This window comes from Palaemon carinicauda, chromosome 1 (assembly GCF_036898095.1).
Source record: "Palaemon carinicauda isolate YSFRI2023 chromosome 1, ASM3689809v2, whole genome shotgun sequence".
Taxonomy (NCBI): Eukaryota; Metazoa; Arthropoda; class Malacostraca; order Decapoda; family Palaemonidae; genus Palaemon; species Palaemon carinicauda.
Window position 1 is genome coordinate 256,391,279 of NC_090725.1, and position 22,102 is coordinate 256,413,380.

The following is a 22,102-nucleotide window of genomic DNA, read 5'->3' on the forward strand; positions in this document are numbered from 1 at the left end:
ATATATATATATATATATATATATATATATATATATATATATGTGTGTGTGTGTGTATATATATATATATATATATATTTATATATATACATACGCACACACATACTTACATATATATACACACACACACACACACACATATATATATATATATATATATATATATATATATATATATATATATATATATATATGTTTGTGTATATATATAATATTGTGAATATAACATACATAAATTATGTATAGGCCTATGTCATATTACAAGTATACTGGATATGGATGTGTGCATACGCATTTACAGTATACATGGATATGCGTGTGTGTGTGTATATATATATATATATATATATATATATATATATATATATATATATATATATATATATATATATATATATATATATACATATTAGTTCTATAACTTCAAACGTTGAATAGGTATTACCAAATCGTTTTGAGGACATGAACGCTAAAAAAAATTCGATTTATTCTAATCAAAATGTGGTAATATGCTATCGTTAGATGGAGAGAAAACAAAAAATCACCAAAAGTACAACTTGTAACATAACCATTCATATCAACAAGATTACTGAAAATAATTCTGGGCGATATTCCAGAATAATAATAATAAAAAAAAAAATGAATGGAAAATGCAAGAAGCACTGCTTCGCAACCCGACCTGTCTTCCCACCATCAGAGCCTAATTAAGCCGTATCCCGGGGGAACCCTTAGAAACGCGTTACGCTAGACGCATCTCACGAGCGGCGTAACTATTGCAATGAGGAAGCTGCTGCATTTCACAGTTACGAATGTCTTGCATTTTTGTACAAGACGGAGTGAAAATAAAGGAATCTGCAAACTTATAGGAGAGTAGGCTAACTAAATTGCAAAAACCTAGACATGTAAAGTTGATCCAATAGAAGGGAAAAAAGTACGTATAAAACAAACAAACCGGTCTTCCATTTAATTTGTTCTGTATTTATCTAAGATGAAAAAAAAAAAAAACATGAAACTATCTACTTTTCTCCTCAACAAATTCGACTACATCAATGTCGAAAAAATTAATACCGAACACAGCTCCATTCTTAAGAGGAAAATATCGACCGAAGTAAGATCAACGAAGATAAAAAAGTGATAATTTTTCACATCACTCATACATTTAAAAAAAAAAAAACGTTTTGTGTGTGAGTTTGTGCTTCTCAATGGGACAAAAATTGACCACCACCTACAACAGGAGCAAAAACATATACTGTAAACATGCAACGATGATATTATTTACAATTAAAAGTTTACATTACGGTACAACTCAAAACTGTAGCGCTTTTAACTTCTGTATGTGTATTGGGGGGGGGGAGAAAGGGGGCTTACGGATAAAATGGGACATGTATCCTTATAAGTACCAATGACAGTAAAATAGTATCGTAATATCTACCATGGGCCTAAGAATGTGTTAAAAAAAATCTTGTTACTGAACAAACATTCATTAATGAATGTAAAACCAGCTTGTATTAAGAACATCTGAACAGGTAACCGAATCAAGATGTTGAAATTACATTAAGACTCAGGCAAATATGAGATTATAGTACCATTACTAACATACAACTTGGATAAAAAGTAAAAAATGCACTAGAGTGGAGCTATGAAATTCTACTTGCTTTGGTTCAAATTTTGTGACCACCTACAAAATTCGCTTAGAATGGACGGGGGAAATATTTTCGTGATGTCACTAAAACATGTAGACTAACCGGCTTGTCAACCATACAAGTAGACCAATATTGATAACAGCACAAAAGCAACATTTAAAAAACCCTAAATCAGTGTTCCCGTGCTTATCTCCCTGCATTCATGTCAGTAAGCTTAATGTAAAAATCTTCCAGCATAAGTAGTAATCTTAACAATCTGGGTACATAGTTTATAGCATCTTCGTTCTTACGCTCAGCCAACTTAAGGGAATTAAGATTCAAGAACCACCACCTCTCTCTCTCTCTCTCTCTCTCCTCTCTCTCTGAATTGGGAGTAGTCATATTATCCCAGTTTTCAACAAGACAGATCACATCGTTAACAACGTTAATGTAAATCCCTGTAGTGTGTAACCTAACCTGACTATTTCCATATTCATTCTAATCGAGACAAAAATTAAGTTTAAATTTGGAAGTATTGGAGTATACAAAAACTAACTGCACCAGAAAATAAGGTTTAAACTAGTTTTATATAAAATTAATAAGATAATAAGGAAAAAGAATGATATGACGTAGCAACTAGTTTCCTCAAACAGCTGAATTTGTATAGTCATTAACGAGGACAGTTACCAACGTCTTGCCCAGTCACCTCCCCCCAAAAAACGTTTCTCTGCCACTCTTTCAGCCGATTCGTACTCTACTGTAGTCCTCGAATAGGACACTAGCTGCTACTTCAGTTGAATGTATAGTGCATATTTCAGCAGGGGGAATTACTAGCAACCAAGTTTACTTCTTATGCGGTTTGATGACTATTTTTAAAATCTTACTCATAGAAAGTCATTCTTATTTTAGACAACGAGAGTATTCTGTGACGTGTGACTGGGGAGGAAGTGAGTCAGCTAGTGGGAAGTCATTTTCCACCCAATATACAAAACTTGGCAAGATATTTCAAGATCCTGATATTGAAGTTATCAATACACGGTCCAACGGTTTATGAAATTGATATTAGGTTCAAATACTTTAAGGGCACAGACTAGACTGTTTTAGACATAAATTAAAATAAATTTGGTGCCGATTCAAACTTTCAAATTTCCAAGCACAACCTCTTCTTTCAAATTTTCAGGTAATAAACGATTTCAATAAACTTGGGTCTTCTTACTAATACATTCCTATTCCTAGTTATAATCTAATGGTAACTCGAGCATGATTTAACTACAGTATTTATTTTTTGGGGGAAAAAATGTGGAAGCTACGCTACCAGTCTTCTAAACATAGGCCTACACGTCTTGTATTTGCAGACCTAGATAGTCAGATAATTTAGAAGGGTAAATGAAAAAGAGTACCATATGCATTTTGGATACATAATCAAAAGCACTGCATAAAGAACTTGACAGGCTAGCTCAAAACTAAAACCTTAAATTACAAGTTTCATTGATAGTATATTTCTTCTAACCCTAAGAAAAACTTCCACCTAGACGTATTGCATGTTGGTCACGAGATCATGCTAGGAAGATTTTTACTAGGCTACAACCAGTAATTCAGACTATACTAAATAGAATATCTAATGTGACATACGTGATAAACTGTTACCCGAACATATTACCTAGTACTACATTATCTTATTTACGTAGCCAGCTCTAGAAATGGCTATAAGTTACGAGCTAATAAAGATATAAAAATTTCTAAAAACCAATGTGTCAGGAAAGTCGTGCCAACTGAAATATGGATACACAACCGAACGCATATTTATGCTTTAGGGTTGATTTCTTGCAAATGGCGCCGCCCCCAACGTTTAATTCTTGAGGGGACTTGCACAACACAGGATTATATCTGCAAAGCGGTTCTCTCTCGCCCCACTATCCATTTCTGGCCAAAAGCCTATGAAAAAGTGTTATATTTTTTTTTTGGTAAAACCACACATGAGAGAGGAGAGAATAACGACGGGGCATCAACAATGGTTACCAACCAGTTTTTTTTTTTTTCGTTACCCCCCAACAATTTACCAGGTATAGTAGTTAACCACAGCACTTTACTTTCCTTGACGTTTAACACCAACATTGCATTCACTTGACCCACGACACTTGATGATTGCTGTGCGGTGCTGTTACGCACTTTTGCACCATACATAAAATCGGTTAATGTCGCACAGCACAAAAAGAGGGGAAAACTCATTTTTATAACAATTAATAATCCCACGGTGCGTTGAATACCGACCTCGTCTTCTGCTGCTGCCGTGTTGACAGAGTCCATACTCTGTGAAAGTGCGTTGCTGTTCTCCATGGTAACGCTGGTCATCGTGCTTCTGTGCGCGGTGCTGCTGCTGCTATATGGTGCTCGCTGTGTGGTACAGGGAATAGGAGAGGATGAAAAAAGGAAAGAAAGTCACTGAAACGTAAGGACGTGACTCTACCGTTTCACCCACACACACGGACTGAATGTGCCAGTTGATGAGGCCGAGTGCTCAGGTGTGTAGGGATGTGACGTCATGTAGTCCCGCCCTCCAACGCCGAGGGGGAAATGGAATAGTTGAACGGAACTCCTTATAATGACGCATTTTAAAATCAGTTTACTTGATATTATTATCAAAGTAATTATATAACATAATGGATTAATCCATTCTGTGTGATTATTTGAAAAATGACAATTGATCAATATAAGCGTATCCGTGTCTAAGAAATGGGAGGAGTTTGGTGGATGAGGAAGGGAGGAGGGAAAGAAGAGGAATGTAACTCCGCCCCTCCAGGTAGTTTTGTAAGGATCCGGGGCGGAAGGGGTGTAATAGCCCCACCTGGACTGAGGTATGAAACCTAGTGGTCCAGGCTTCGATCCACACCCCATGCTACGTGGATCCACTACACCCGGGGACCCCTACCCTTCTCTTTTTATGAGAAGGGTATGTGCAAGTTTTTCCCACTTCGCTTCATTATTCAAACATGTTCGAATGGAAGTGCTCTCTTTACACCAGTGTCACTGTCACTGGTCAAGATGACAAAGGGAAATAAACAAAGATCTGGATGGGGGCAGTGGAGAGAAAAAATCATAAAAAAAAACTTCACGAGGCAGAAAAACGAACAACGACAGCGGATTGCATATGCCAAAATAATAAAAGAAAAAGTTGAACGCATCACGCACAATGGGACAAGGTACATGCAAAATTTGTGGTAAGGCGTTTCTATAAACCTGGATATTAACATCATTATCGCTATGAAAATTGTGCCGTTATTATAGTCGAAATACAGTTGTTATTGTTGCTAAAATAACACCCACAAAACTATCAAGATGTTTATTTGGATTTAAGGTTAATGTTAATACTCATATAACAGCAATATCACAGACAGTGTGAGACGGGAGAAGCTTAAGTGGCGATGGAAAATAAAGTTAAAGATTTTACTATACATTTTATATATATATATATATATATATATATATATATATATATATATATATATATATATATATATATATATATATGTATATATATATATATATATATATATATATATATATATATATATATATATATATATGTATATATATATATATATATATATATATATATATATAGAGAGAGAGAGAGAGAGAGAGAGAGAGAGAGAGAGAGAGAGAGAGAGAGAGAGAGAGAGAGAGAGAGAGAGAGAGAGAGAGTACACCGTAAAAACTAAACATAAAGTACCCCTTTCTTTAATACTCTGTACCGTACGGATGTACGGTCATTTTGCCGTATAATACTTACATTTAGGCTTTTATGTTTTAAGGCCTTCAGCCTTTTTTCGCTTTAGTGTCATTTTTCCGATTTCATGTAGCCCCATTCTCATTTTCTACACTATATGAATGAACATATAAACACACATATAGGCATATATATATATATATATATATATATATATATATATATATATATATATATATATATATATATATGTGTGTGTGTGTGTGTGTGTGTATGTGTGTAGGCCTATATATATATATGTATTTGTGTAGGCCTATATATATATATATATATATATATATATATATATATATATATATATATATATATATATATATATATATCCTCTTGGTAAGAATAGAAGAGAATGATTAGCTATGGTAAGCAGCTCTTCTGGGAGGAGGAGACTCCAAAATCAAACCCTTTTTCTCTAGTCTTGGGTAGTGCCAAAGTCTCTGTACCAAGATTTTCCACTGTCTTGGGTTAGAGATCTCTCACTCGTTCACACTATAGTATCTTTTTTCTCTTCCTCTCGTTATTTTGAAGTTTTTGTAGCTTATACGTGAAAGATTGATTTTAACTTTATTATTGTTATTAAACTTCTCTTCTAGTTTTTCCTTATTTCCTTTCCTCACTGGGCTATTTTTTTCCTGTTGGAGCCTTAGGCTTACAGCATCCTGCTTTTCCAACTAGGGTTGTAGCTTTAGTAAATAATAATAATAATAATATAATAATAATATATATATATATATATATATATATATATATGTATATATTATGCATATATATGTGTGTGTTGTGTGTATAAGTATAAATGTTTGCATGTATTTGTGCTCTCCCTAATTATAAGAGCTACACAATGTATAATCAACTCCACCTTGGCAAATAAAGTGTGGCTTTCACACATAATACACATATTATTTCATGATAGGTAATTATTTACTTGAAGTTTTCAAGTTAATGTTATGGTGTGTATGCTTCTTCAGCCTGTTTGGAAAGGCCTTTCTGTCATCGATTTCTGACGTAGACATTAATGATTATCAATTTCTATGGATTATTACTTCAAGCGATCTTTATATTTATTTCCTTTTTGTATAAAATTTATACTATTAGACCTAAGGTTATTTTGTAAAACTAGACAAATAATCGGTATATGATAATCACATAACTTATATTGGAAAAATAAAATAGAATGGCATTCAAACACATACACGTATGTGCGTAATGTTAAAAATACCAGAAAATTATTATTTTAAAAACGCAATGCCAGAGAGAGAGAGAGAGAGAGAGAGAGAGAGAGAGAGAGAGAGAGAGAGAGAGAGAGAGACCTGATATTGAAATATATGCATCTTTTAGAGTGAGAGCTGATATTGAAAAATGTGTATCTGTATAAATAGGAATATGTATGTATGCATATATATATATATATATATATATATATATATATATATATATATATATATATATATATATAATTATGGGCTCAATATAAAAGAAGTGTTGGGCTCAATATAAGTAGATGACATTGGGCTCAAGACAGATAGAAGTGTTGGGCTCAAGATATAATAATGGAGTATGCAATGGAAGATGAACTATCATTGGAAGGAGAAAGGATTAATAAGGTAGAATCATTTAATTATGTAGGAACTATGACAAAAAAAGCAAACCAGACAATGGATAGGTTAAGTAAAATTTGGAAATCAAATCGCCTGAAATTACATATGAAAAACAGACTATATATCAGTTTAGTGAGATCGGCATTATCATATGGACATGAGTCGTGGTATGACAATGAAACAATCTCTAACAGATTTAGATTTGAGAATAAAGCCCTCAGAAGGATATTGGGAGTGAAATGGCAGCACAGGATTAGAAATGAGATTAAGAGAGATTACTGGAGTGCCATATGGGGATGAGATCATGGTGAGGGGTAGATGGAGATGGTTTGTGCATGCTCTCCGCACTCCCAAAGAGAGATTAGTACACCAAACATTTAATTGGGTTCCACAAGGCACTAAAAGAGTTGGAAGACCCAGGCCTACATGGCAGAGGACAATGAAGCGTGAAGTAGGAGACGATGAATGGAAAAGTATTGAATTAAAAGCTCCAGAAAGAGACGACTGGCGAAATTAATCAAGGCCCTTCGCGTCAATAGGCGTAGGAGGAGATGATGATTATGATGATATATATATATATATATATATATATATATATATATATATATATATGTATATATATATATATATATATATATATATATATATATATAAATATATATATACTGTATATATATATATATATACTGTATATATATATATATATATATATATATATATATATATATATATATATATATATATATGTATGTATATATGAGAATTAGGTACCAACGAAAATGAATCCCTGAGAGAGTGAGAGTTGAGAAATACACGATATATCAATAAATACATAATACAATCATCGGCATAAAAACTAGGTAGATGTGCCTAGAGAGGAAAATCAATGGTGAAAAAATCCACCCTAACAATATGACTATGCAACACTTAACTGCACAGTATAAACAATGAGAAGGATCAGAGCGAGCGAGGGAGAGACAAAAGAATGTCGAGAATGAAAGGAAATCGTTCCATGAAAAGCCCCCATATGGCGACCTTTCTGTAAGGGTGACCGACACAACAGAGGGCCAATATATATAAATACCATTTTAAGTCAGTTGATCGTTTTTGAAGGAAGGGAAAGTCGAGGTCACGGGAGGTGTGGGTAAATGAGGAGGGTAATAAGGAAGACGATGTACTTACTTGAGGGAAAGGAAGTGGTGACATGAGAAAAGGATATGGAACGTGTTTAAATTATTGGGAAGGAAAAGTAGAATGAAAAAGAAGGTTTCTATAATACAATACGTGAAGAAATTAATTAAAGAAAGACGAAGTGATCCAGGGAAGGAGAGGAAAGGAAAGGATAATCCACGGGAAAACAAGGAAAAATGAGGTGATTCAGGGAAGAAAAGGAAAAAAAGTCGGTAATTCAGGGAAGATGAGGAAATGCAAAGACAAACAAGGTGATCCGGGGAAGAGAATGAAATGAATGAAAGGGAAATCAAGGAAAGACATGGAAAAATGAGGTTTCAGTGAGGAAAAGGATAAATGACAAAGGAGGCATAACAAGGAAAAGCCAGGAGATCCTGAGATGAAAAGGAAAAGACAAGGTAATACAGGGAGGGCAAGGAAAACGAACGTTTCATGAAAGAAAAGGAGAGAACACAAGATGATTCTAGAAGAAAGAGGATAGGAAAATGAATAAAAAGATGTGAGCCACGGAGAAATATAAAAGATAAAGGGATTCTGAGATCAAAATGAAAGAAAAACGAGTTTATTCAAGTAGAAAAATAGGGGAAAAATGAGTGGATTAAGGGATGAAAATGAAAAAAAAAAGGATTTATGAGGTAGAGGAAAATAAACGAGGTAATTCAGGGAGGGAAATGAAGAAGAAACTGGATATTCACGGAGAAAATAAGAAAAATCGTGGATATTCAGGAAGGAAAATTATAAAAAAGGGTTTCTCTGAGAAAAGAGAAAAAACGGAGGTTATTATATGAGGAAAATAAGAATAACACAGGGATCCATGACGAAAAGAAGAAAAATAAGGGGATTCAGGTATGAAAAGGGAAAAATGAGGTAGATCATGGAGGAAAGGGAAAGGAAAACTAGGCAATTCTTGGATTAAAAGTAAAAGACAAAATAGCCAGTTAAGTGAAAGGAAGAGGCAATTTAATGAGAATGGAATGGGAAACATTGCAGGCAAGTCGGCGGATTGTAATAAAAGAATGGTAAGTAAATTTAAGATATGAGAAAGAAATAATATAATCAAGAATATTAAGAAAAATAAATGCACTGCTTTAAGAAATATAAAGGAAATAAGATGCAACTTGAAAATAACAGGATCAGGATGGTGAAGGAAATGGGGAAGATGATTAAGAGTAATGGAATTAGCAGAGCCTGAACGAAAGGTGGAACAATGGCTTAGTTTAGTACAAATATGTGGCAACAGAACTGGCTTGATGGAGTGTACCAACACGACTGTGAAAAAATGTGAAAGCAAATGAAGGTGATGCAAAGGTAAGAGAAGTAAATGATACTTTATTCTTAACTCATGTTTTTATATCCTTCTCGAAAACTATCTATCACTTCATGAAACTATGTTCAAAGGTTTAAAGTTCGCTCATGAATGGCAAGGGCAAGGAACACTGACATTGCCCTATCGAGTTGGACAATACCTTAGAGACTGACCATATATACATATGATCAGCGCCCAAGTTCCCTCTCCAACCAAGCAAGGACCAAGGAGGGCAAGGCAATGGCTGCTGATGACTCAGCAGATATACCTATAGGCTCCCCCAAATCCCCTATCCTTAGCTCACAGGAATGGTGAGGTTGTAGTGACCTAAGAAATTAACGAATACTTAAACAAAATCCCTATTAAAAAGTATGAAAAGTAAACACTGAAAAAAAATTGGGTTTGAAGTTTATATTATAATTACATCTGGTGCTAAAATTTGATAATGGTTTACTTCAGGAAGTCCAGAATCATCTAATATGATCTAAGAAAAGGGATAATTCACATCTTTATGCCGGATTCTATAGTAAAAATTTCTATGAAATCCCAAGCACTTGCACAGTTAAGCAGATACCATAGTGACAGGGACACTTTAATAATCATCATGATATTGTTTGACCAGACTGGTAAATTCCCATTAGAAATTAATTTACCATATAAGTATGACAAACTCTTAAGTGACTCTATACAGATATACAATGGTATCGAATATCTCCAGGATGTTACTTAACAGCCATTTTCTTTAACGTGTGATAATTTTCTGCCAATGATTATTACGAAAGTTTTTAAGAATGACAGAGAGAGAGAGAGAGAGAGAGAGAGAGAGAGAGAGAGAGAGAGAGAGAGAGAGAGAGAGAGAGAGAGAGAGAGAGAGAGAACTGGAATACGTCACATATATAATAACTTTTTGAGAAAAAAACAAGATATAATCTTATTAAGGGGAGACAATAAAAGAGTGGATTTTGTGAAACACGGAGAAGGTACAAGAAATGGAAAATCTTAACTAAAAAAAAAAAAGAGGTAACTGCATAATGTAATAACAGGATTAAAGTTTGGAAATTATTCAAAAAAAAAAATGTGAGAAACAGTAAACCGAGAACGAAAAGAAAGGGCCTTTAGATGAATAAATGATGTAGATCAATGAAAGTAACTGTAAGAAACTGGGAGTGATTAAACGAAGTAAAAATAAGATTAAACAGTGTGTGATATATTGAAGAAAATGAAAACCAAGAGTTAATATAAAAAGGTAATGAAGTAACATAGAAAATATAAAAGAGATAACGACCCTAGAAGAAAATGAAATACTTTTCAAGGGTTTTGATGGATACAACTAACCTTCTGAAAGGAGATAATGCAATGATATTCAAAGGTTAGAATAAAAAAAAATTACTTTCTCCATGAAAAAAATAAAATGTTATTCAAGGGTTTTGATGGAAACAAGTGGCCTTCTCAAAGGAGTAAATGAAATGTTATTCAAGGGTCTGGGTCGAAACAACTAACTTTCTCCAAGAAAAATCAAGTGTTATTAAAGGATCTTGATGGATATAACTGAACTTCTCCAAAAACATAATTAAATGCTATTCAATGGATTTGATGAAAACCACCGACCCTCTCCAAGGAGAAAATTAAATGTTATTCAAGGGTTTTGATGAAAACAAGTGGCCTTCTCCAAGTAGAAAATTAAATGTTATTCTAGGGTTTTGATGAAAACAAGTGGCCTTCTCCAAGAAGAAAATGAAATGTTATTCAAGGGTTTTGATGAAAACAAGTGGCCTTCTCCAAGAAGAAAATGAAATGTTATTCAAGGGCTTTGATGGAAACAAGTGGCCTTCTCCAAGTAGAAAGTTAAATGTTATTTAAGAGTTTTGGTGGAAACAAGTGACCTTCTCCAAGTAGAAAATGAAATGTTATTCAACGGTTTTGGTGGAAAAAAGTGGCCTTCTCCAAGTAGAAAATGAAACGTTATTCAAGGGTTTTGATGGAAGCAAGTGGTCTTCTCAAAGTAGAAAATGAAATGTTATTCAAGGGTTTTGATGAAAACAAGTGGCCTTCTCCAAAAAGAAAATTAAATGTTATTCAAGGGTTTTGATGAAAACAAGTGGCCTTCTCCAAGTAGAAAATGAAATGTTATTCAACGGTTTTGGTGGAAAAAAGTGGCCTTCTCCAAGTAGAAAATGAAACGTTATTCAAGGGTTTTGATAGAAACAAGTGACCTCCTCCAAGTAGAACATGAAATGTTATTCACGGGTTTTGATGGAAACAAGTGGCTTCCAAGTAGAAAATGAAATGTTATTCAAGGGTTTTGGTGGAAACAAGTGGCCTTCTCCAAGTAGAAAATAAAATGTTATTCGAGGGTTTTGATGTAAACAAGTAGTCTTCTCCAAGTAGAAAATGAAATGTTATATAAGGGTTTCGGTAGACACAAGTGGCCTTCTTCAAGAAAAAAAATGAAATGTTATTCAAAGGTTTTGATGGAAACAAGTGGCCTTCTTCAAGTAGAAAATGAAATGTTATTCAAGGGTTTTGATGGAAGCAAGTGGTCTTCTCCAAGTAGAAAATGAAATGTTATTCAAGGGTTTTGATGAAAACAAGTGGCCTTCTCCAAAAAGAAAATTAAATGTTATTCAAGGGTTTTGATGAAAACAAGTGGCCTTCTCCAAGTAGAAAATGAAATGTTATTCAAGAGTTTTGGTGGAAACGAGTGGCCTTCTCCAAGTAGAAAATGAAATGTTATTCAAGGGTTTTGGTGGAAAAAAGTGGCCTTCTCTAAGTAGAAAATGAAATGTTATTCAAGGGTTTTGGTGGAAGCAAGTGGTCTTCTCCAAGTAGAAAATGAAATGTTATTCAAGGGTTTTGATAGAAACAAGTGGCTTCCTCCAAGTAGAAAATGAAATGTTATTCAAAGGTTTTGGTGGAAACAAGTGGCCTTCTCCAAGTAGAAAATAAAATGTTATTCGAGGGTTTTGATGTAAACAAGTGGTCTTCTCCAAGTAGAAAATGAAATGTTATACAAGGGTTTCGGTGGACACAAGTGGCCTTCTTCAAGAAGAAAATGAAATGTTATTAGAAGGTTTTGATGGAAACAAGTGGCCTTCTTCAAGTAGAAAATGAAATGTTATTCGAGGGTTTAGGTGGACACAAGTGGCCTTCTTGAAGTAGAAAATGAAATGTTATTCAAGGGTTTTGGAGGAAACAAGTGGCCTTCTCCAAGTAGAAAATGAAACGTTAATCAAGGGTTTTTATGGAAACAAGTGGCCTTCTCCAAGAAGAAAATGAAATGTTATTCAAGGGTTTTGGTGGAAACAAGTGGCCTTCTCCAAGTAGAAAATTAAATGTTATTCAAGGGGTTCGAGTGAAACAAGTGGCCTTCTCCAAGTAGGAAATTAAATGTTATTCGTGGGTTTTTGGTGGAAAGAAGTGGCCTTCTCTTAGTAGAAAATGAAATGTTATTCAAGGGTTTTGGTGGAAGCAAGTGGCCTTCTCCAAGTAGAAAATTAAATGTTGTTCAAGGGTTTTGATAGAAACCAGTGGCCTTCTCCAAGTGGCAAATGAAATGTCATTCAAGAGTTTTGATGGAAAAAAGTGGCCTTCCCCAAGTAGAAAATTAAATTTTATTCAAGGGTTTTGATGGAAATAAGTGGCCTTCTCCTAGTAGAAAATGAAATGTTATTCACGGGTTTTGGTGGAAACAAGAGGACTTCTCCAAGTAGAAAATGAAATGTTACTCAAGGGTTTTGATGGAAACAAGTGGCCTTCTGCAAGTAGAAAATGAAATGTTATTCAAGGGGTTTGATGGAAACAAGTGGCCTTCTCCAAGTAGCAAATGAAATGTTATTCATGGGTTTGATGGAAACAAGTGGCCTTCTCCAAGTAGAAACTGAAATGTTATTCAAAGGTTTTGGTAGAAACAAGTGGCCTTCTCAAAGTAGAAATTGAAATGTTATTCAAGGGTTTCGGTGGAAACAAGTGGCCTTCTCCAAGTAGAAAATTAAATAGTATTCGAAGGTTTTGGTGGAAACAAGTGGCTTTCTCCAAGTAGAAAATGAAATGTTATTTAAGGGTTTTGGTGGAAACAAGTGACCTTCTTCAAGTAAAAATTAAATGTTATTCAAGGGTTTTGGTGGGAACAAGTGGCCTTCTCCAAGTGGAAAATTAAATGTTATTCAAGGGTTTTGGTGGAAACAAGTGGCCTTCTCCAAGTAGAAAATGAAATGTTATTCAAGGGTTTTGGTGGAAACAAGTGGCCTTCTCCAAGTAGAAAATTAAATGTTATTCAAGAGTTTTGGTGGGAACATTTGGCCTTCTCCAAGTAGAAAATGAAATGTTATTGAAGTGTTTCAGTGGAAACAAGTGGTCTATTCCAAGTAGAAAATGGAATATTTTTCAAGGGTTTTGGTGGAAACAAGTTGCCTTCTCTAAGTAGAAAATGAAATGTTATTCAAGGGTTTTGGTGGGAACAAGTGGCCTTCTCCAAGTAGAAAATGAAATTTTATTCAAGGGTTTTGGTGGAAACAAGTGACCTTCTTCAAGTAGAAAATTAAATGTTATTGAAAGGTTTTGATGGAAACAAGTGGCTTTCTCCAAGTAGAAAATTAAATGTTATTCAAGGATTTTGGTGGAAACAAGTGGCCTTCTTCAAGTAGAAAATGAAATGTTATTCAAGTGTTTTGGTGAAAACAAGTGGCCTTCTCCAAGTAGAAAATGAAATGTTATTGAAGTGTTTTGGTGGAAACAAGTGGCCTATTCCAAGTAGAAAAAGGAATATTATTCAAGGGTTTTGGTGGAAACAAGTTGCCTTCTCTAAGTAGAAAATGAAATGTTATTCAAGGGTTTTGGTGGAAACAAGTGACCTTCTTCAAGTAGCAAATGAAATGTTATTCAGGGGTTTTGGAGGAAACAAGTGGCCTTCTCCAAGTAGAAAATGAAATGTTATTCAAGGGTTTTGGTGGAAACAAGTGGCCTTCTCCAAGTAGAAAATTAAATGTTATTCAAGGGTTTTGATGGAAACAAGTGGCCTTCTCCAAGTAGAAAATGAAATGTTATTCAAGAGTTTTTGGTGGAAACAAGTGGCCTTCTCCAAGTAGAAAATGAAATGTTATTCAAGGGTTTTGGTGGAAACAAGTGGCCTTCTCCAAGTAGAAAATGAAATGTTATTCACGGGTTTTGGTGGAAACAAGTAGCCTTCTTCAAGTAGAAAATGAAATGTTATTCAAGAGTTTTGGTGGAAACAAGTGGCCTTCTCCAAGTAGAAAATGAAATGTTATTCAAGAGTTTTGGTGGACACAAGTGGCCTTCTCCAAGTAGAATATGAAATGTTATTCAAGGTACTCGTTCTGATGTTTTGTATCAAAACCATCCATATGTATACTACAGGAGTGTCGAAATTTAGCGGTAATTTGCGAAGAGTTTAAGCAATAATTTGGACTAAGTTTCAACTGGGCTTTCAAAAAACGTCTGAAAATATCTACTACTAATCAAATGGTGCTAAAAATATGAAATCAAAACGAAAAAAAAAAATTATGTAGTTTAAAAAAAATTAACACTTTGGTGGCACTTTGGTCGGGTTCGTGAAACATAAGACCCCAATTCTAATGATGCTATACTCGAGTTGAACAAAGTCTCAATAAATAGAGCATATTAAACTGTTCAGTAATGTTAACTCACCTCTTCTTCCCTTTTCTACATGAGAATTATGTCGTTCACTGGTTCAGTACGGTAAAAAGGGTGGGTTGGGGCTTGGGTGAGGTAGAGCGTGGAAATATAAAATCTACGGGAATTTAAATAAATGTTTGAGGATGCTGAAAGGACACAATGGGCTGTAGTGAAAAAAGATACTTACATTTATTTTAAATGTATCAAAAGATATAAAACTTTCGCTAATAATATGCCCTTAACTAATTATACAGTGATACATGCGCGCTAATGCACATTTCTGTTAGATTCCACATCGTCGCGTGCAACATTTTAACTAGATACAATCCCACTTGGTTTAATCCAGCGTGAAATGAGAGTATATTCTGAGAATGGAGTCATGGAAATCAGTGTTAATTATTACTATCACATGTGACGACGATGACAAAAAAAATTATATGAGAGAGAGAGAGAGAGAGAGAGAGAGAGAGAGAGAGAGAGAGAGAGAGAGAGAGAGAGAGAGATAACTTGATGGGCGATATTATAGTGCAAAAGCGACCTATATGACAAATCATTACTACACGCATCTTATGGTTCACACACCCAGATTTTAATCATCGACGTTGCACGAGAGTAAAGATAGCTATTAAGGTTTCTTTCTATTTGTAGGGCAATGCTCTCGAGCATTTCACACACACACATACACACACGCATACATATATTCTCATCATCAGCCGTAACTAGTCCACAGCATGACAAAGGCCTCAGATATATATATCCTTCCACTTGCGTCTGTTTATGGTCTTTCAATGCCAGTCTATACCCGCAAATTTCCATACTTCGTCGATCCATCGTCTACTCTTCCTCCCCTTGCTTCTTCTTTCAATCTCTAGGGGGCCATTCTGTTATCTTTAATGTTCCATCTATTATCTGCTATTTTCTTTTAACCCTGGTCCTACCCATGTCCATTTCTTTTTCTTACATTTTGTTAGAATGTCTTCTACTTTAGTTTGCTTTCGTATCCATGTTGCTCTTTTTCTGTTAATTAGTGTTATTCCCATCATTTTCATTTCCATAGATCTTTAAGCTGTAACTAACTTATGTATGGCTCCAAGTTAATACTGGTAGGGCCATCTGATTAAATACTTTTATTTTTTTAGAGAAAGTGGTAATTTAATTTTCATAATATTATTTGGTATACCAAAAGCTCTCCATGCCATGCTCATCCTTTTAATTTCGGTCTCATGTCTTGGGGAAACACTGTCTGTCCTAAGTACGTATATTCATTAGCAGTATCTAGAGGTTCGTCCATAACCCTTATTTGCTGTCTCTCTACATTTTCATTGAACATTATCGTAGTTTTACTCAAATTCATTCTCAGTCCTACATTTCTGTCTTCTCTGTTCAAATCTTCTATCATCTTTTGTAATTCCTCCCATGATTCACTAAACAGAACTAAGATATATGCAAATCTTCAAGTTGTTAAGGTATTCCCCCATTAATGTTAATTCCTATATTTTTCCAATTCAAATTATTAAAAAACTCCTTCTGGGCATGCTGTGAATAACTAAGGAGAGATGGGGTCTCCCTATCTAACTTCATTCTCAATCGGAATTTTGCTAACCATCTTTATGTAGTTTTAGGATGGGTTAATCCATCCATTTAAAGAATAAGCAGACTACTGCTGATTTCGAAATGAATCTTGCAATTTATTTTACGTACAACCCAATTGGATGAAGATACGACAGTTGATTCATTACCTTCATAATAAATGTGGCTTAAAATATACGGCTAAACATATAACAAAAATTACATTCTTAAAAAAATCGGTTTAATTTGCTCAAATTCAAATCAAATTCTAATAAGAGGACTCCCAATATGACTTAATCATTAATAATTATCTGGGAGCAAACATACCAATGCAGAGGAGATGAGAGGTGAAAAAAAATAACTGAAAGAAGGAGGGTTTAGAAAATAAAAGCGATGTTGAGAGGAAGAAGGAGGGGGAAACTGAGTTAGACTGTTGTACAGGTTTATTCGAATCGTTGGAAGAGCAAGGTTTTGATCAGGATCTAGAGAATATCTGGATCCTGGTTTTGATATATAGAACAAATAGCAAGAATAATTAAATAAAAGAATAAGATGTTCAGGAAGCACAAGAGTAAGTTCAAGATTCTGATTGACCATTATTGCAAGTATATGAAGCGACTGATACTCTGTAAGCTTTTAGAAAAGGGTATTCACACATGATTCAGAAAATAAAGAATGAAGGGGTCTGTTTTTCTTTGGAATCAAACTCTAAAAAGATAATGGCTTATTGGTGAAAAAATTGATCCAACTTTAGACTGCTGAAAATAACCAAAAATACAAATTGCTACTAACATATGAAGCAGATTCTACTTTTGGAACAATTCCCGCTGGATTTTATACCCGAAGACCGTATGTACTCTTAGCATTATTAACGGTGAGGTTATGTCCCTCGGTACAGTGCGATGTGCTATTTAGGGTACTGCAACATGGAACTGTGTTGTAGTGGAAAGTTAACACGCTCTTGTGAATATCCGTATCCTGTTTCTTAGGAAAAGTTGCTTAAAGTAAGTATGAGTACAATATCCTTCGTATGAAATATGTCGATACATTTTTTTTGTCACAATTCTTGAAAATAGTTACATTCTTAATTCAGGTGACAATGATAACAAATATAATCATCACCATCATCATCATCATCCATAACTAGTCAACTGCACGACAAAGACCTCAGACATGTACTTCCACTGCCGCCAATTTATGTTGTTTCTATGCCAGTCTAAACTTTGCACATTTTCTTAGCTCGGTAATAACAACAACAACAACAACAACAATTAGAGATTTCTGATCTCCGGCAAAGGATGACGTTGACACAAAAAATAAATGCAAATCTGGATCTGGAATCCAGATCCCGAACCGGATCATCTCCAAGAGTTAATGAAGTCGCCCAAGGCCTAAGATTTACCTGTGGTGAATATTTCGTCAGAATTCGATGAGTAGTTTTGACGTAATCCTGTCCACAGACACGAAGACAAATCCTATCTAGAGATACACAGACGAATAAATAAATAAATATATAAACCGACTTGAAAATATAACCTCCGAGGTAATAATAATAATAATAATAATAATAATAAAAATAATAATAATAATAATAATAATAATAATAATAATAATAATAATAATAATAATAAAACTAGAATGGACACTCTGTAGAGCGCATATCTTTGCCTCTGTCATATTGTACATCACAAGATAGGCAATTAAATTATGCACCTTTTGGCACTAGTTTCATGCAAATCAGATAAAATTGACCACAATATAGCATAAAGAGATTTTTTACCTTTTCGTGACCTTGACTTTTGACCCAATCACTCCCAAATTTTAATCAAATTGTGATTGGATCATGGCTAATCATCCTACCAAATTTCACGAAATTCAGTCAAATAGTTTTGAGTTTTGCAAATCACAACAAACAAACATACAAAAAAGAATAATCAAATACGCGCCTATCAAAAGATAACCTTTGCAACGAAATTGGTGAAGGTAAAAAGAGGGAAACGTTCCGCTGTCAGGAATAGTGTCTCAGACCATTTGCGGCAGATGCAAAACTGATAAATCAGTTAACAGATTGAAAGGGGTTTCTGACGACCCAATGTACAAAATATTGGTAGATTCAGTCCAAAGAATAAAATGTGGTATTTAATTGAAATATCCAAAAATGGTTAATATGTGAGAGCCTTTTGTAAAAAAAAAAAAAAATATTTAATCAAAGGAAGTGCAAAGTTAATGTTAGTGGAGTACTATCAAATGGATTTCCAGTGAACAGTGGAGTACTCTAAGGGAATGTGTTGTCAGCCATGTTGTTTATTCTCCTCATGGATTTTGTAATGCATAGAACAGTTGGGAATGATGGAGATGGATTGGATTGGATTGGTAACAGGAAATTAGCCGACCTAGAGTATGCTGATAACGCTGTCCTTATTAGCAGAATACCACAGGATTTGCAATGCTTGCTTACCAGAATGCATGAAATATCACACGAGGTTGGACTCAAGATAAATAGAAGAAAGACAGAGATGATGAGAACGGAGTATGCAGTGAAAGATGGAATATCATTAGAAGGAGAAAGGATTAATGAAGTAGAATCATTTAAGTATTTAGGAACTATGATCTCCAATACAGGGTATTTAGAATTAGAGTTTAGTGAAAGATTGAAAAAAGCAAATCAGACAATGGCTAAGTTAAGTAAAATTTGGAAATCAAATCGCTTTAAATTACAAATAAAATCAGACTATATATCAGTTTAGTGAGATCGGCGTTACTCTATGGACATGAGTCATGGTATGCAATGAAACAATCTCCAACAGATTTAGTAGATTGGAGAACAAAGCCCTCAGAAGGATATTGGGAGTTAAATGGCAGGACAGGATAAGAAATGAAACCATAAAAGATTATTCGAGGGCCATATGTGGATGAGACCATGATGAGGGGTAGATGGAGATGGTTTGGACATGTTCTTCGCACTCCCCAAGAGAGATTAGCTCTAAACGTTCAGCTGGGCTCCACAAGGCACTAGAAGAGTTGGAAGACCCAGCCCTACATGGCTGAGGACTATGACGCGTAATGTAGATGATGAATGAAGTATTGATTTAAAATCTTAAGATGGAGACGACTGGTGAAATCTAACCAAGGCCCTTTGCGTCAACAGACGTAGAAGGAGATGATGATGATGATGATGAATCAAAGGGAAGGTCGGTGTAAAGAAAATTCAAGAATTCAAAAGCTCATCGTTAATGTATTGTAGTAAAGGACATAAAACTTTCAAACGGTATTAAAATTAGTTATTGATTAATTTAGAATGTATAATATACTCACTAATGTAATGAACGATTGAATAATCTATCAATAATAAATACAATAGTGATTAAGATACAAAGACTTACCTCTCCATGAAAATATTCCTACTCTTGTTGAAACGTTTATCAATAATGGATATGGTTTTACTCTGTCAAAGAGAATGATGCATTAATCATTAATTAATCATTAATAACAATTAGCTCATCAGTGATTAATAAATGATCCATCCTAGATAAACAATAAAATGATTTATTCATAAAGAGTAACAGCAACACAATAATATAACGCGTATCCTCAAGTTAGCCGGAATATCGTCAGTGCTCCGCCAGCATCGTTTATTAACATCATTAGACATATCCCTTCTATCAGACGTTGCTAACGACGTAACTGAATGACGGATATAATTAAAGAAATCTTGACAAAAACTCCGAATTCAGAGACCATTAAGATTTTCAAAGGAGTTACGTTGTTGTGATGAAAGTGTCCCCTTTTCATTTCGCCTTTTCGTGTTTGGAAATATGATATCGTTGCATCATTGTTATTGTTAACATAATTATTAATTATGCTAAAAGCCCAAGGTCTCCAACAAGGAAAGCCATTCAGTGCGAAAAGAAAATAGAGAAATAACGAATAAACTACATATGACATATGATAGAAAAGATAGAATATTTTAAGATCAATAACAATATAAAAAATAGATCAATCGTATATAATATGAAACGAGACTTAAGTAAACTTGTTCAACAGAAAAAGCATTTGCAACAAGTCAACACTTGTGAAGTTCCACCGATTCAACCACCAGATTAGAAAAACCATTCCACAATCTGATCACAGCTGAATGTACAATATTGAGCCTTATGCTGGAGAAGGCAAGACTGTTAGAATTAACTGCATACCTAGTACTAGGTACAGGATGATACAGTCCGGGGAGATGTGAATGTAAAGGATGGTCAGAATTATAAAAAAATCTTATGCGACGTGTACAAAGAACTAACTAAACGACGGAGCTAGAGATTAACATCCAGAACAGAAATAATTTAATATAACGCAGTTTTTTTTTCTACTTTTTTCAACCAACTATAAGGAGAGACAGCAGTTGAAGATCAGACGGGAGAACAATACTCAAAACATAGTACAATAGAAAAAAAATTCTTCAGGATAGATTGACCCCCAAAATCTCAAGACTCTCTAATACCAATTTTGTGCAATTAAAGAAGAGACAGACAGGGTATGTTTTTCAAAAGTGAATTTGAAATCAAGAATCCCATCTATAATCTCAAATAAATTGTATCTAGTTAACAATACATTGTCAATGCAAAGATCTGGGTGTTAAGGAGCCACTGTCTTTGGGCTACTTACATTCTTTCTATATAGTTTTGTTAGGGTTCAGCTTCATGACATATAATTTGCCCAATGCATCAAGTCTAGCTTGATCCTTATGAAAAGATTCAGCAACCATACTTCTACATTCAAGAAAGGAAATTGAAGCAAAGAGAGTAGCATTATCTGCATAGGTATTAAGCTTGCTTTCTAAACCAAACCACATAATAACATGTATACGTATATACCCTGAAAAGCAATGGGCTGAGAACACTACCCTCACAAACTCCAGATACTACATTCCTATCGTCAATATGGTGCCCATCAACAATTTTTCTGTAATCTATTACTTATAAATTCAATAAAGATGCTAAGAAATGACCCACCTCCAAAATGTTTAATTTTGATAACAAGGGCCTCATGGTTAACTCGGGCACTGGCCACATTGAAATCAACACCATCCATATGAACTACTTGACAACAATAAATAAATACATAATACATCTATACATAAACAGAAATGAAAGGATAGGAGCGATCACAATATACGAGTATATATGTTACTTTTTTTTTTTTTTTTTTTTTTGCGAAATTTGTTATTTTGCAGTTACAGGATATTTTGCAAATAAACCTAGATTATGACATGTTTGCAAAATCATCTCAATTTTTTCGATACTTTGCAAATCAACACATAAAAGGGGTATTTTGCAAGAATATCAGGCAGCTTTGAAAAAAAAAAAAACATGATAATCTGTTTATTTGC

The 22,102-nt window shown here is 34.3% G+C and overlaps 1 protein-coding gene across 12 annotated transcripts in view; it reads right to left on the minus strand.

Annotated features, from left to right (window-relative positions):
* Positions 1-22,102, minus strand: part of LOC137655305 (RNA-binding protein, mRNA-processing factor 2a-like) — a 354,099-nt gene that overhangs the window by 245,745 nt on the left and 86,252 nt on the right. For 10 of the 12 annotated variants that reach the window (XR_011046836.1, XM_068389201.1, XM_068389225.1 and 7 more), the window contains exon 1: positions 3,894-4,125. The exons of the other annotated variants lie outside the window; for them this stretch is intronic. Coding sequence is in view for 9 of the 10 variants with exons in the window: in XM_068389201.1 (XP_068245302.1) it covers positions 3,894-3,974 (81 nt within the window). In the remaining variant the exon portion in view is untranslated. Of the gene's footprint in view, positions 1-3,893; positions 4,126-22,102 lie in introns of those variants that run through there. 12 annotated transcript variants of the gene reach the window in all.